Source organism: Cervus elaphus, chromosome 19 (assembly GCF_910594005.1).
Source record: "Cervus elaphus chromosome 19, mCerEla1.1, whole genome shotgun sequence".
Lineage (NCBI taxonomy): Eukaryota > Metazoa > Chordata > Mammalia > Artiodactyla > Cervidae > Cervus > Cervus elaphus.
In genome coordinates, this window is record NC_057833.1 from 78227783 (window position 1) to 78244401 (window position 16619).

The following is a 16619-nucleotide window of genomic DNA, read 5'->3' on the forward strand; positions in this document are numbered from 1 at the left end:
GGTCTCACGATTCTTCTTCCTACTGCACTCTAGCAACGTGGAGTCTCCGTAACGTTTGCAGTACCCTCCGAACCGCAGAGGGTTAGTTCCGAGGCCGCCCCCCTTCCCCGCATTCCTCCTCCCGTCTCCGGGCAAAGCTTCTCGGGCCGGTGTTCTACTCTTTGCAGCTGGCACGATTTTCAGTTTTAAGGGTTTCGCGTCCTCAAAGTCAGCGTTCTTTCGTGGGGGGCAAACGCACTGGCCCCAGTTGACCGTCTGTGATGTTCTTCTGACAGCCCGAAGCCGGAGACTCCGCCACGCCTCCTGGGCCCCTGAGGCCCCGCGTCTCGCGGCTCGGTTCTGGCTGGAAAAGCGGGAACCTGTCCCCACCCCCACCCTAGCCCCCGCCGCTGCCCCCGCCCGACCTCCGTCCCCGGCGCCAGCCCAGCCGCGCAGCCCGGCCGCCGCCTCACAATGGCCGGCTGCCGCTTCACCGCGCGCAGGGATCCAAGCCACGCGCGCTCCCCTCCCCCACCCGCCGCATCCCCGGGGCCCGACTCCTGGCGCATACAGCCTCCTCTCTGCGTCCCCTGAGCCAGAGAAGGAGGCGAGGCTCACTCTTCCGGGCGGGGCCCAAACGTCGTTCGTCCCGTGTCGCAGGTGGCTCCCACGGAGGAACTACTTTTTCTCCCGCGGGGCACTACTTCGCGGAGGCGTCAGCGCTGGAGGCGCGCACGGCATGGCGGCGGCAGCTGCGGCGGCGCGCCTGAGCTAGAGGGACGCCGGCCCGGTCAGGCCTCGGCGCGGCCTACACGCTTTGCTCGCCAGCTCCCGCCCCGGCCCCCGCCCGGCTATGGCGGAGCCTTCGCCCGCCCGACGCCCGGTGCCTCTCATCGAGTCGGGTAAGACGCGCGACGCCCGCGCCCTCCCCCGGCGCCCCCGCCCGGGCCCCGGCCCCTTCCCCGCCGCCACGGTCTCCCCGTCTCCTGACCGGTCTCCCCGTTTCCCCGCAGAGCTGTACTTCCTCATCGCCCGGTACCTATCGGCCGGCCCATGTCGGAGAGCCGCCCAGGTGAGTGCGGGCCCGCGGGCGGTGGCCGCGCTCCAGGAGCTCCGGCCCCGCCGCCGCCCGGGGTCGCGGGAGGAGGGCGCCGGGTAGACCGGGGTGCGGCCCCCGCCCCCCTAACTGCGTGTCTCTTCGGCTGCAGGTGTTGGTGCAGGAGCTGGAGCAGTACCAGGTCTGTGCTTGACGGCGTCCCCCGCTGGCCATGCCCGGGTGCCGCTCGATCGGCTCCCTGGAGCCCCCGCCCCTGCCCTGCCGCCCCCCGCCCCCCCACCCCCACACCCCTCCAGCCCCGCGCGGTGGTCAGTCGTGTGCATCTCGGGTCTTTGCAGTTGCTGCCGAAGAGGTTGGACTGGGAGGGCAACGAGCACAACAGGAGCTACGAGGAATTGGTGAGACTTTTGACATTTCCTTCCCGATGTTTCCCAGCGCCCGCCCCCCTCCCCCGCCCCCTTTTCGGGGCTCCTGCTGGAGGGGCGAAGTGACAGAGCGGCGCTCGGAGGGGGCGGGCAGGCGGCCGGGGAGCCACGGGGACGGCGGGACTTCCCCCCGTAGGTTTTGTTTTGTTTTGGGGTGGCTGGTTTGTTTGGGCAGGAAACGGCCCCGGGGGCGGCGGGGGTAGGTGGGGGCGACCCTGTGCCGCGGTTTGTGGCCGGGTGGGTCCCCAGGTGCCGTGCGTCTGGTGAGAGCGGGGGCGCGCCAGCCAGTCAGCGAGCTGCTCTCATCTGTGTTTCTTCGGATCCCGACTTGTAACTCGACCTCTGATTGGTCTTCCTCCATTTGCCCCTCCCAGATCCTCCAACCACTTGTTCCTAGGAATAGAAGCACCCGTGTCTGAAAGGTGGAGAGATGTTCCTTTCTCGGAACATTTTTCTTTTCTTTTCCCTCAGCAGAGTAATAAAAATCTTGCTGCTGTGAGACTCTGTCACTCCTCCAGTACTTTTGCCGCGCTAAACTGTGCTACACTTGTTGAGTGCCTTAGGAAACTTACTTTGATGAATTTTTAATACTGCTCTTTGCTGTACGTAACTGAATGTAGGCCCTAACGATGCAGTTTGTCTTGCTGGAGCACCAATAACATGGATTACAGTTCTCTTTTCGTTGTACTTTGTCATCTTTTTTAGTTCCTCTCACAGTATGTGATTTGGTTTGAGCCACTTGTTAGTCCTTAGTGAAATAAAACATTTTTCAGGAAAAGTTTTTTCCGACTTGTGTATTAGGACAAAGGATTTTCTTTAGTTGCATATTCAGCGTCTTGTACATGCAAAACAGCTGAGAGAAAAAGAGCTGAGTGATCTTTTATCACAGTTCTAACAACTGCAAGTAGGTGTTAATATAGAATAACATCACCATTCTTAAATTATATAAAAGAACAGAAATGGAAGGATTTGTTATCTATATATGACAAGTTTTTTTTAAACCTTTGTTGAAGTCTGGTTAATTTAGAACATAATTTACAGTGTTGTGATAATTTCTGCTGTACAGCAAAGTGATTGTTACACATGCTTACATTCTTTTTCATATTCTTTTCCATTATGGTTTGTCACAGGATATTAACTATAGTTCCCTGTGCTGTACAGAAGTACCTTGTTTATCCATGCTAGATATAACAGTTTGCGCCTGTGAATTCCGAATTCCTGGTCTGTCCTTCCCCCACTCCCACCTCCTCTTTGGCAACCACAAGTCTATTCACCGTATTTGTTTGTGAGTCTTTATGCTTAGTAGATACTGAACAGTTAAGTGTTGACACTTAAAGCTGGGTGAATGTAACGAAAGATTCTGTTTTAATTGCCAGTTTTACTATTTCCCTTCCTAGAGTTTTTTGAAGCGAACTCTTATTTTCAAGAAAGGGAGTTGTATAAATTCTTCATCATGGCAGAGTTTTTAATGGTTTCTTGAGTTTGACATTTTGAACGTTAACGGAATATTTAAAGGATGTTTTACTCCTGTTACTAGGTGCAAACTGTGTCCATGAAGCAGAAAAGCATAATTTTTTTTTTAGAAAAGCATTCTTTTTGAAAATCTTTTTTATTGAAGTATAGTTGAATTACAATGTGTTAATTACTGCTGTACGGCAAAGTGACTCGGTTACACACATATATACATTCCTTTTCATTCTCTTTTCCATTATGGCTTATTGCAGAATATAGATAGTTCCCTGTGCTATACAGTAGAACCTTTTTTATCCATTGTATATGTACCAGTTTGCATCTGCTAACCCCAAACTTCTAATCCAACCCTCTCCCACCGCCTCTCCCCATCAAAGCATTATTGATAAGACGTGCAGCTATGTTACTGAGGATAAAATTGTTACATTTTGAAATAATCATGATGCTATAACTACTGGGAAAGTTACATTAAAAATAGATTTATATATTTTTTGGCTTTTCCTGTTAGTACTGCTTAAAACTTAAAATTCTGCCTTAAGGACTTCCCTGGTGGTCCAGTGGTTAAAACTCTGTGCTTCAACTGAGATCCTTCATATACCGCACAGTGTGGCCAAAAAAATAAAATTCTGCTTTAAATTATTCGGAATCTTGCTCTGTGATGTATCCCTGTGATGTGGCTGTGACATACGTTTTCTCATTGCCTGGATGATTCGTCTTGTGAGGATCCTCTGCCTCCTTTACCTTCCCTCTGCCTCCTTTCCCAGCACTAAGTGGTAGACAGTGAGCTTTCTGTGTAGAGAATTATTCTTTTGTCAAGGGTATGTGAGTAGCTTCTAGTTCTCCAAACACTTTTTCTTTTTAAAAATATTTTTTAAGAAGTATTCCAGGTGGCACTAGTGGTGAAGAGCCCTCCTGCCAATGTGGGTTTGAACCCTGGGTCAGGAAGATCCCCTGGAGGAGCGCATGTCCGCCCGCTCCAGTATTCTTGCCTGGAGAAGCCCACAGACAGAGGAGCCTGGCAGGCTATGGTCCTTATGGTTGGGAAAGAGTCAGACATGATTGAAGCGACTTAGCAGGGACACATTCAAATATACACAAATGAGAACAGTGTAACGGGTCTCCATATCATAAATTCATTACCAGTTTGCTATATTTTTCAATATTTGCCTTGAATTGGGCTTCATACAGGGTTCATGCATCACACTGAAATAATCTTAAATCTTTCTATCTTGTATAGTTTTTTTTTTTCCCCCTGTGCTGTAGATTTACTGAAGAGACTTGAGTTATTCTGTAGAATATTCACATTTTGGTTTTGTCTGATTCCTTATAATGTTGTTTGTTTCTGTATGTTGTTAATTCCTTTTTCTCAGTAGTTCTGATTCTTGAATCAGAACCATCTGGAAAGCTTTATAAAATCTGCCCAGGCTATGCCCCAGACCACTTAAATCAGTGTCTTTGTGGTGGGACTGAAGATCACTATTATTTTAAAGCCTTTCAAGTGATTCCAGTATCGCTATCTGCACAGCTGCAGTTTATCTTAGGCTTGTGACTATGCTATTAGTCCAGCCTGTGCTTTGGAAGCAAGAATACTTTTGGTATTTTCTTAGGAAAATTGAAACTAGTTATCTCTCAATACCAACTCTGCATTAGCAGTTGAGCCTGTGAATTTTTATGTAATTTTTATGATTTATAGGTGGTAAAGAAAGGGGAAGAATGAAATAGAAGTATAGAATTAGGCATGAGAATTGGAAAGGTTTGTAAAGGAGGGGTATATTTGAAAAGGGGAGAGAGATTTGATATACTTTGTAATTGAGTGACATGATAGATCATTTTTTGTAGGCCAGTCTCTTCCTTAAGCAGAGAAAAAATCAAGATTCTTAAATTGTAGACTGTCATGAGGGGGGTTATTGTCATTAACTTTTTTTATTTGTTTGATCATGTTTGAATAGACCTTTTGTGTAAGGAGAACACTTCAGAGTTATTTGTATTGAAATCAGTATTTGGTTTATTAGAATTGTAAGTAGTCATTTTTCTTAAACCTTTAAGTTCACTTACAAATCTAATAAATCTAGTAATATGTAGAAACCAGTATATTTATTTCTACATTTTGATTAGTGTTTGATTTGTCATGGGAGTTTAATCTTAAAATATTTAACACGACTTAAAAAGTATTAACACCACTTACTTAAATTTCCTTAGGGGTTTCCACACTATATTTACAATGATGGATTTAATCTGTAGAAGCCTCTATATGGCACATTTAGATCTAAGCATAATCTTTCTAAGAATTTTATGTGTTGTAAATACATTTTAAGTTTATCAAGTAGATTATTTTTTACTCTTTCAAACATTAAAAATAGTGCAACATTTGTTAGTATATCAGAATAACTGTGACTTGTACAAATATTTCTCTGCTTTTCTTCACTTCTACTTATTTGTCAACCTTCCTCAGTTTACGAATTCACTCTCCAAATTAAGGGGAGAGTGGTATAACCATCTTGAGCTTCTTACTGGATTGAGGACTCAGGTTATGATAGAAAATTCTAACCCAAGATGTGAGATTCGGGTGCTCCGCCAGATAGACTCTATTGATAGAGTCTAAAGTTGAACCTTTTTTTCTTTTTTTAATAGCAAGGCTATTTATTTACTCATTTGAAACAAAACTCCCAGGACTTCCCTGGCAGTGGTTAAGACTCTGTGCTTCCACTGTAGGGGTCAGGGGTTCCATCCCTGGTCAGGGAATTGAGATCCTGTATGCTGTGCCAAACAGCCAAAAAATGAATAACTAAAATGATACAACTATGTATTCCAAATCTGTATTGCAACTAGTCACATTACCATTTTTGTTGTTCATTGTGGTTTCTAAAGACACTTTATCCTGAGTGCAGCCTTTTTTTTTCTCTCCATATGGATTCTGCATTTTCTTTGTACTTGACTGTAGAGATCTGTCCTTCTGTAGGCATTTCATTGATACCACTTGGGAACACTTAATGATCATAGCAGTGTGATAAGAAGCTGCAGTCTAGCAATAGGACAGTGTTAAGTTAGAAATTTGGGCTGTAATCCTGCCTTTCTAGTTGCTACTACATTTTCTTGTTCATTTGCTAAGTCGTGTCTGACTCTTTGAGACCCCATGAACTGCAACATGCCAGGCTTCCCTGTGCTCCAGTGTCTTCTGGAGTTTGCTCAAGTTCTTGTCCACTGAGTGAGTGATGCTATCCAACCATCTCATCCTCTGTTGCCTGCTTTTCCTCTTGCCCTCAATCTTTGCCAGCATCGTGATCTTTTCCAATCAGTAAGCTCTTTGCATCAGTGGCCAAAGTATTGGAGCTTCAGCTTCAGCACCAGTCCTTCCAATAAATGTTCAGGGTTGATTTCCTTTAGGATTGACTGGCTTGATCTTGCAGTCTGAGGGACTCTAAATTAGAGTCTTCTTCAGCACCACAATTTGAAAGCATTAATTCTTCAGTGCTCAGCTTTCTTTGTGGTCCAACTCTCACATCCATACGTGACTACTGGAAAAACCATAGTTTTGACACATGTAATCTCAGGCAGATTATTTGATCTCTTCCTCAGTTCTTTAATCTGTATAACAATAAAAAGTGTTGTAAACATACTGAAAAAATTATTTTGCTGTGCTGGGCACACAGTAGTAATCAGTAGTATTTAGGAGTAATAACATTGATGGGACAGTTAAGTCATAATGTGTAGACTTCCCCTTCACCTAATTTATATTTGTAGTGTCTTGTGAAATAACAAAACACAGTCTGTGTGAGCTCTAATACATGGGCTAAGGATGCCTGGTTTTTACCCTTACGGATGACCACAAAGTAGGATGGAGAATGGCAGTCTCTCTAGCTTGGTCCCGAATCCTGGTAGTGGTGTTGCTGTCTGAGCCACTTAGTCTTGGCTGTGCTACTTTTTCCCTTGTTCTCCACAACTTATTTTGAGATTTCTTTTAATGAAAGTTTGTTGACAATGATTTTAGTTTTCCTTTTTGGTTTGAAAACTTGTTTTGATTTTATTAAATACATTTTTTTTTTAAAGCTGTGAAATTCTGGTTGGTTGGTTCTGTTTTTTTTTTTTTTTTTCTTTTCAGCACATTAGTATTGAAAAGCCAGCAGTCTTACTGTTTCTTCTTTTAAGATGTGTGTGTGTTTAATTAATTAATTTGGCTGTGTTGAGCCTTAGTAGTGACAGCTGGGCCTAGTTGCTTTGAGGCATTTGAGCCTGTGTCCCCTCCATTGTAAGGTGAATTCTTAATCACTGGACCACCAGGGAAGTCCCAATATAATGTTTTCCTCTCTGGCTGTTTTTCAAGATTTTAATTTTGTCTTTAATTTTCAAAAGGTTTATGTGATATACCATAGTCATTATCACTATATAACAAATTATCTGAAACTTACTGAATTAAAACAGCACAAGTTAATTAATTAATTAATTTCTATTTGGCCATGCCACACAGAATATGGGATCTTATTTGCCCGACCAGGGAAGGAACCCATGCCCCCTGCATTGGAAGCACTGAGTCTTAACCACTGGACCACCAGAGAATTCCCACAGATTTACTGTCTCACAGTTTGTCAGAAGTCCAGACACAACTGAGCTGAATCCTCTGTCTCAGTCTCTCAAGGTTGCACTCAAAGTGTTGGCCAGAGCTGGCGTTTCCACTGAAAGCTTGACTGTGGAAGGAGCTGCTTCCACATTCACATGGTTTTTGGCTGGCTACAGTCCCTGGAGTGGACTGCTGGGCTGAGAGCCTTGACTCCATTCCTGGTTGGCTCTTGGCTGCCCTCAGCTCCATACTAACTTGATCTCTCCAGCCTAGCAACTTGGATTGTCAGAAGATGAAAGCTGACAAGGCGGTAGCCTGAAGGCAAGACAGAAGTCACACTCTTTTGTAACCTAGTAATGGATATGTTACCCAGTTAGTGCTCTGTTGGTTAGAAATAAGCTACTCATGGGGAGGGGACTCACAAAGTCTGTGAGTACCAGAAGGTGGAAATATTGGAGTCCGTGTCAGAAACTGCCTACCACATGTGCCTAGTTGGGTTTTTTGGGCACTTGAAGGTTCTCTGAGCTTCTTAAACCTGTAGGATATCAAGTAGTTCAATGAATAGCTTAAAAGTCCCATGTAGAAAGGATGGAAGCATCGGGCAGAGTAAGTATTTTGAGGAGATAATGGCTGAACATTTTCCAATATCAGCCAGTTCTAGGTCTGCTGCTGTTGGCCACTCCCTCTCTTGACCCTGGGTCTCATGTTTTGTTTTGCTGTGTTTTTCATCATCTTTTGAAGTATACTGGGCCTTTTTACATTAAAAGAGTAGTTTAGTTAGTCTCCGTAAAGAAGGTACTGGGACTTTCCTGGTGGTCCAGTGTTTAAGAGTCTGTGTTTCCATTGCATGGGGCAGGAGTTTGATTCCTGGTTGGGGAACTAAGATCCCACATGCTTTCAGATGTGGTCAAAAAAAAAAAAAAAAAGATGTGCCTCTCACCACCCCCTCCTCCGGCAGCCCCCAAATTATTAGTGTGGGGTTGGGTAAATCTAATTTGTATCCGATCATCTCTGACCTTTTGTGTGACTTTAATTGCATTCATTTAATAACTGGCTCACATGTTTTGAGGGTGGGATTAAGACTTTCTTTTTCAGCCAATTTTGAAATTTGGGGGCCATAATGAGATTCTTGGGAGGTCATACTTTATGGCCCAGTTGCCAGCTTTCCAGACTTTGTGAGATCGTGTACTATTTTATAGTTCAGCTGCCAACTTTTTGTTTGATGAAGAATTCTCTTTGCTCTCCAGTCCAGCCATTGGCTTTCTACCTTGAACTGTCCTTACCTTAGGAGGTTTCTCTCCCAGCTGCTCTGTGTCCAGTTTTTGGCCCTGTGTAGTTGGTGAAGGCCTATGGAAGGGAATGGGAGTGGGTGCCACTTACTCTGAGGAAGCTCCTTAGCATTCTCATCACTTGTTCGAGTCTGCAGGTGGTTGTTTAAAGGTTTGGCAGATTTTTTCTTTTTCTCATCTGTGTCAGTTCTTCCTGCCTGTCTGCAAGGGATGAAAACAGCTGAAGTCTTGTTTTCTGTTCACAGAAGGGCTTATCAGTTTCTGGGGTGTAGTTAATTTAGATTTGTTTCCTTAGCTCTGTGAAGGGTAGGTATTGATAAAAGTTATTTTAAAGATAATCCAGCTCGTTCTCGCTTTAAAAAAAATTATTTTTGGTTGCACTGGGTCTTGCTGAGTGAGGGCGTTAGTGTGGTGCTTGAGCTTCTGATTGAGGTGGCGTCTCTTGTTGCAGGACATGAGTTCTAGGCACACAGGCTCAGTGGTTGTCGAGCACAGGCTTCATTGTTTGGAAGCATGTGGAATATTCATTTCCAGACCGGGGATCGAACCCATGTCCACTGCATTGGTAGGCGGATTCTTAACCTTTGGACCACCAGGGAAGTCCAGGTTGTTCTCATTTTTAAGGTGAGAATTAGTTGGGACGTTGTAGTAAGCTAGTGTATACAAAGTTCTTACTACAGTGTCAGGTAATAATCACTATGTAAAGTATTAGCTGTTATTAATGTAATGAATTAGTCAAAACTTTTAAATACTTAGACATGTACATTGTAAATATACATTATTACCTCTTGTTATTTTTGTTAATGTGGAATCTGAAGTCCTAGTGAGTTCTTTGTCTAGCTTTCCCATAACTAGTTAGATGTAGAGGTAGAACTGTTAACTGTATTTCCTATGGATCTGGAGAGTCCCTGACCCCCTTTTTTCTGGTATCAGTTAGTTAAATTATCATTGGTTTACGTGAGGCCGGCCGGGTTTTAGATGGAGAGACCTTTGCCTGAGAAAGATCTTGTGGTAGGGCCTCAATTTAAAGCCTTAAAATTTGTCCTTATTTTTATGTAAATATTTGAAGATATTGATAGTGACCTTTCTATAGGTATTTAAAAACTGGCATGTAATCAGTTCATTAGCTTTTCTGGGTGAACTGTGGCTCAAAATAGGCCTAATGTTAAAGCTTGCTTACGTTCATTGTAGAATATTCAGAAAATGCAAAAGCAAAGAGAAAATGCAAAAAATCACTAAAATGAGAAGTGTTTATTTTTCTTTATGCATATAATCTAACAAAACTGGGGTAAAAAAATTAATTCCTTGCCATTTCTCTGGAAAATTTTACCTAACTATTTGCTTCTTGGACATTTGGTTGGTTTCTAGGTTTTTCTATTAGTGATTCTGTGAATATCAAAATGAGATCTATATGTCTATATTTATTTGTCTGTGTACATAATTGTCCCTTGTAATAAATTTCTAGAAATTTAATCATTGAGTAAAATGGTTTACTGACTTCCCTGGTGGCTCAGCTGATAAAGGGTCCACCTGCAATGCAGGAGACCTGGGTTCGATCCCTCAGTTGGGAAGGTCCCCTGGAGAAGGGAATGGCAACCACTCCAGTATTCTGGCCTGAAGAATTCCGTGAACTGTATAGTCCATGGGATCACAAAGTCAGACAAGACTGAGTGACTTTCACTTCACAAAATGGTTTACATTTTTATAATATTTGATTTGTTCTCCTTAGGTTTCTTCCTTTTTAAACTTTCGACTACTGTATGCAGTAATACACTGATTTCATACCCACATAACCTTTTTAATCTCTGTTAATTTGATGGATCAAATAGTATTCATGGTTAAGGTTTGAGGCATTTTTTGCCAAGTATTGCACAGAAAAGCTTTAACCTTTGTATTTTCTCTCTCAGTTTTCTCAGCAACCCTATTACCTTATATGTATCATGGTTTCCTGTTTGAAATGAACTTGGAAGAGACAAGTAACTTGGATGAGGTTATGTTTATCTGGGCTGTATGCTGCGCTTTGTGTGTTGACCATTCAGTAATGCGTGGTGCATTTATGCAATAAATAAGTATCTGCCATGTTCACAGTTCCGGGTACCAGTCTGGAGGAGATGGACAAGGCTTCTATGTTCATGGAGCTGGCCCCTTGGGGTGTAGCTGACCAGAAGCAGCATACCAGTTACTGTAATACAAATTCAGGCTGGTGATGGGGATTGGGAAAGGAGGGTGAAAGGAGATACCTGATATTTAAGGAATGGTGAGGGAAAGCTTTTTTTGATGGGATAACATTTGACCTGAAGGATGAAAAGGAGCCAGCTACGTGAAGATCAGAAGAAAGTGTGGTCACCGTCAGCCTTAAAAACCTGCATAACCTCTGACCCAGTAGTTAAATGTCTAGGATTTTTTTTAAAGGAAGTGAGTTTATTGGCTGTTGATAATCATCTTTTTTGAATTGCCTTTTTATATCTTTTATCTGATTTTCTACTACTATCTTACTGTTTTGTAAGTATTCTCCATATATATATAGGTTATTCTTTAGTCTGTCACTTGTTCTGAATTCCTGTTTGCAGGTTGCTTTTTAGTTTTCTTTGGGGGTTTTTCTTTTTTTTGATGGTTCAAGATTTTTAATGTTTTGCATCTCTTAATCTTTATTTTGCCTTTATGGTTGTCCTTAAGGCCTTGCTGTACAATAAAATTATAAAGGCAATATTGTATATCTATTCATTTATATTTTTTCCTATGCCATTTATAATTTCTTTTTTAATGTCTTTATGTAGAGTATATTTTAGCATTTGGTTAATATATTTGAGTCTAGCCTTTTCCAGTTTGTCAGTCAGTTAACGAGTACCATCTGAGTCATCTCTCTTTGTAGAGAATGCAGTCATCATTATTTTCTAAGTTCTTTCTGACTTTCCTCCATGATCTTTTTTTGTTCCTGTGACATTCTGTACTGTTTTCATGAAGGTGATCATTACATACTAGTGAATTGGCTCTGAACTGTAACTTAACCAATAGCTGTGAAGCCATGGGTCCTTTCTGGCTTTTTATTTGGGAATTACTATTTCTGTTGTGAGGGTTTAATTGCATTTACCTATTATTTGATACATTTCTGGGCTTAGCAGCTGAACCTTTGAATCTCCATCAGCTACATTTCTTTTATATGACTCTGTAAACTCTTGATTTATGTTTGTATTGTATTTTATGAATTTGTTTTAAAGATGTAGCTAAAAGAATAAGTTTTATTTCTTTTGATCCTTTGAAATAGGTACATTTCTTTTGATCATTTGAAACAGGTACAGACTTCTGGGTGAAATAATGAGCTCAGACTGACTAGGAGATGTTTTGCCTTAGTGTTGAAATCTATGGTCTTTACTATGTACATGTGACTGGAATTATTTGACCAAGAACTTTTATTATTTCATATCTTCTGTAGGCTGTAGCTTTTGTAAAATTCATGTGTTTAAAAGTGCACCTGTATTGGGAATTCCCTGGTCATCCAGTGATTAGGACTCTGCGCTTCCACTGCAAGGGTCACAGGTTGGATCTCTGGTTGGAAAACTAAGATTCCACAAGCTGTGTGGCCAAAAAAAAAAAAGTATGCCGGTCTCTTCTCTTTTATTGGGTTGGCTAAAAATTTCCTTTGTTTTTTAAGTGAAAATAAGAGACGGCTTTTCATTTTAACCGAGAACTTTATTGAGCATGTTCATCATTTTGTGCCACTACCTTCTGCCTTTTTTCAGGCAACTTCATAATTCCATCTTCCTCGATTTTTTTTTTTTTAATCTTTTTGAACAAAGAACTATTCCAGTGGCCTTTTACAGTCTTCCAGGGAATTGAATTTTTTTTCATATAAGAGAATTTTGAAAAGACCATCCAAAGGTGCAGTGTCTGAATATAGCAGATAAATCAGAGCTTCCTAGCCAAGCCGTAACAGTTTTTGTCTGGTCATCAAAGAAACATGGGTCTTGTGTTATTGTGATGGAAGATTATACATTTTTTTGTTGTCTAATTCCAGACGCTTTTCGATGAATACTGCTTTCAGTTGGTCTAATCAGAACTAATCATTAGGTTTTCTGGAAGGAGCTCGTAATAGAGGACTCCCTTCCAGTCTCACCATGTACACAGCATCACTTTCTTTGGATGAAGAACAGCCTTTGATATGGTTGGTGGTGGTTCATTTTGCTTACTCCATAATCTCTTCCATTTCACATGATTGCAAAATAGTCACTTTTCATCACTTGTCACAATTTGCTTTAAAAAACAACTGTTTTCATTATGTTTAAGTAGAGATTCACATGCAGAAATGCAGTCAAGAAAGTTTTCTTTGCTTAGCTTATGTGGCACCCAAATATCAAAGCAATGAACATGACCAGGTGGGTGTAAATGATTTTCAGCACTTGATTTGGATATTTAAATTTTTTATTTATTTAATTTTGGTTGTACTGGGTTTTCATTGCTAACTCGAGGATTTTCTCTAGTTGTGGTGAGTGGGGGCTGTTCTTCACTGTGGTATGCAGGCTTTTTATTGCGGTGGCTTTTCTTGTTGCAGAGCACAGGATCTAGTGCTCGGGCTTCAGTAGTTGTGGCACTCAGGCTCAGTCATTGAGGCTCTAGAGCGCAGGCTCAGAAATTGTGGCACATGGGCTTACTTGTTCCGCAGCATGTGAAATCTTCTGGACCAGGGATCAAAGCCATGTCCCCTGCATTGGCAGGCAGATTCTTATCCACTGTGCTACCGGGGAAGTCTTGATTTGGATATTTTGAGTATGTTGGCTGACTGCCTCATCGTATAACTATTCTCAATGTCTCGCTTTGATTGTTATCAACTTTATCTGGTCTGCCTGACCATGGAGCATCATCCAGTGAGAAACCTCCAGCACAAAACTTCACAAACCACTTTTGACATGTTTGGGATCAGTCACAGCACCTTCTCCATACACTGCACAAGTCTTTTGTGTTGGGTTTTTACTTTTCTTGAAATAATAAAGCATAATATGCCCAAAATGTTGCTTTTTCCCCCTAGCTTCAATTTTAAAATTGCTACACAAAAATTCACCAATTTCAATAAGTTTTTTTTTTTTAATGTATGCTGATATGACAGTTGTCACAAGACAATCTAACAAAATAACTTCGAATGAAGTTAAGACAACTAAGTGCTACGAAAGCCGTTGTAACTGTGAAAACGAACGAACTTTTTGGCCAACCCAGTGATAACATCTTGTTAAACATTTTTAAAAATGAAGTTTTTTTTGGGGGGGTGGATATTTATCTCTTTATTAAGTTCCATATAGGATTAAAACTTTAATAAGTCCATGTTTTGGTCATACTCAGCTTAGAAAATTCTGTTATCTTGATTTGATACAGCAGAAATCTCAAAATGCGGCTTCCCAGATGGTGCTGGCACTAGTGTTAAAGAACCCACCTGCTAATGCAGGAGACTTAAGAGACGCTAGTTCAATCCCTGGGTTGGGAAGATCTCCTGGAGGAGGGCATGACTACTCACTCCAGTATTCTTGCCTGGAGAATCCCATGGACAAAGGAGCCTGGCAGGCTACGGTTCATGGGGTCACACAGAGTCAGACAAGACTAATGCACACAAATTTCAAGAAGCTTCAGAAGTCAGTTGATTTATGGATAAAGTCCCTGAGAATTTTGCTTTCTGTATTTTACTCTTGTCAGATGATCTGATGATAGGTCTAGAAACAGCAAAAGAACTCTCTTAATCAAGAAAATCAGGTATCTTATGGGAATTCCCTGGCAGTCCACTGGTTAGGACTTTCACTCTCAGGGCCAGGGTTCAATCCCAAACAAGCAGACAGTATCAAAAATGTTAGATTTTTTTTCTCCTGAGTAGTTTGTAATTTGGAAAAGCTTAAATGGTCTAGAAAGAGGGGTCATTGTTTTGCTAAGGGAGGATGAAAATGATATTAATAGATTGCGTAAAAATGTTAGCTAAGGCTGTATCTCTTGTTTAACATAGCAGTCAGCATTAATAGCATTTTCTAGGCAAGCCTGGCTTGATTGAGATGGTTGGCGGATTACTTTGTTACAGATACTCGGATTGGTAAACATGCTGTTAGGATTGGTGAGATTGCATGTGGCACGATAGACTTATCAAATATATTTGCTGAGAAGCAGTGGCTTAAGTAACAATAAAGATCTACGATGGTTTCTTACATGTCTATAAATAGAATTGATGTAGGGGTCTAATGGTGTCACTAGAGTCAGTCTTTGCCTTTCTTCTTCGGCAGCCTTGCCATTTTGGTCTTTTTACCTCAGACTCTCAGTTTTTACGTTGCTGGATGGTTTTTTGCAGTTCTTTTCATCATACCCTAGAAATGCTGGGAGGGAAGAATTCTTTCTTCCTGTGACTATTTTATAGGGAGGAGAATTTTTCCAGGAATGTTCCCTTGCCTCAGGAGATTTCTTCTCAGTTTCATTGGCCAGAACTAGATCATGTGGTCTCTTGGTTATGAAAGACTCTGGAAAAGTGAGGTAATGCTGAAGTGGGGAGGTGATGGCTGTTGGGTAAGCAAGCAGTCACTGCTCTGAGAAGCTGGAGCTAGTTAACTTTCTGTAGTTAAAACACACTGAAGTGCTTTTACATGAAGATCTCACGCCAGCACTAGAACATTTCTCTGCGTAGGTCCTTTTGTCTATACTGTTAAGCTCTTTTTTCCTCTTAACTTCTGTGGTAATCTGCCATTGATACTAAACTTGCACTTTTTAAATAAAGAATAAGGTCTGTCATCAGAAGCTGAGGAGAATTTCTTAAGCAAGGAAGACACCAAATTTTGTATTTTGTGTAAAAGGCAGGGCTTCCTGTCACTTGTGTTTCATTGTTGTACTGTAATTTTCATTGTTACAGGAGTTACGGTAGTTGACTCATACATTTTCCATTGCAGAATTTTTGGATGTAGCTTAAGATACTTTGAGGGAAAAGTAATGGTCAGACAGGTACATCTTTAAGATATTGAATATTCATTTTAGATCCTGGTTAGATTACAGCATCCCAAACTTTACAGAACAAGCTATTTTCCCCCATAATTTTCCAATTAGGTTATCTAGACTCTACTCCCACTCTCTGTAACTGCTACCCAGGGCTTGAAGAGGCTCATGATCACTATGACCAGAACTTGGTGATAATGACACAGTGATTCTAGGGTTGTGGCTGATAAACTTCCTGAAGCTGAATATGGCTACAATGAACAAGATGGTAGAGGGATTGGCTGTTTGACCATTGGAGGGACTTGATTTCTGGCCTGACTTCTGAGAACCTTGTATAACTGATTTACTGATTGAAGCTCTTGTTAGAAACTGTTACCCATGCTCCTGTCTAGGACTTGAAAATATTAAAGGAAAATTACCTATTTATTACTTATTATATTAATTTTTATCAATATATTTTTTAAAATTCAGGACTGTTTGTTTTTTTTTTTTTGGTCCATATTGGACCATATTATTTTTCAGATACATCTTATTTTGTATGAGAATAGGATGTCCCCCCCACGCCAGATCTCTGATTATTATTATTATTATTTTGATTTGGTTGCGTTAGAATTTAGAATTCTACATTAGAATCCTCAGAAAAAATGCAGAGAATTCTACGTTAGAATTCTTACATCAGAATCCTCAGAAAAAATGCAGAGAATCTGTAATTCTCTTCATGAGAATTAATAGCTGCCATATGGAGTCCATACTCCTATAAGGAGTTTATCTAGATCCACTTGCCTATTATTTTAATGATCAGTTTTATTGCTTCTTCAACACAGGCAGTCTTTTACTGCATGTTTGTAAAGCTCTCTTTCCATATCACTTGAGAGAAGATAAGATTCTACCACTGG

General features: G+C 41.4%; 1 protein-coding gene across 1 annotated transcript in view; it reads left to right on the forward strand.

Annotated features, from left to right (window-relative positions):
• Positions 1-688: 688 nt before the first annotated feature.
• BRWD1 (bromodomain and WD repeat domain containing 1) overlaps positions 689-16619 on the forward strand; it is a 124709-nt gene continuing 108778 nt past the window's right edge. Inside the window, exons 1-4 of the mRNA XM_043874485.1 lie at positions 689-881; positions 993-1051; positions 1188-1217; positions 1375-1434. Of these exons, the coding sequence (XP_043730420.1) occupies positions 833-881; positions 993-1051; positions 1188-1217; positions 1375-1434 (198 nt within the window). The 5' untranslated portion in view covers positions 689-832. The remainder of the gene's footprint in view (positions 882-992; positions 1052-1187; positions 1218-1374; positions 1435-16619) is intronic.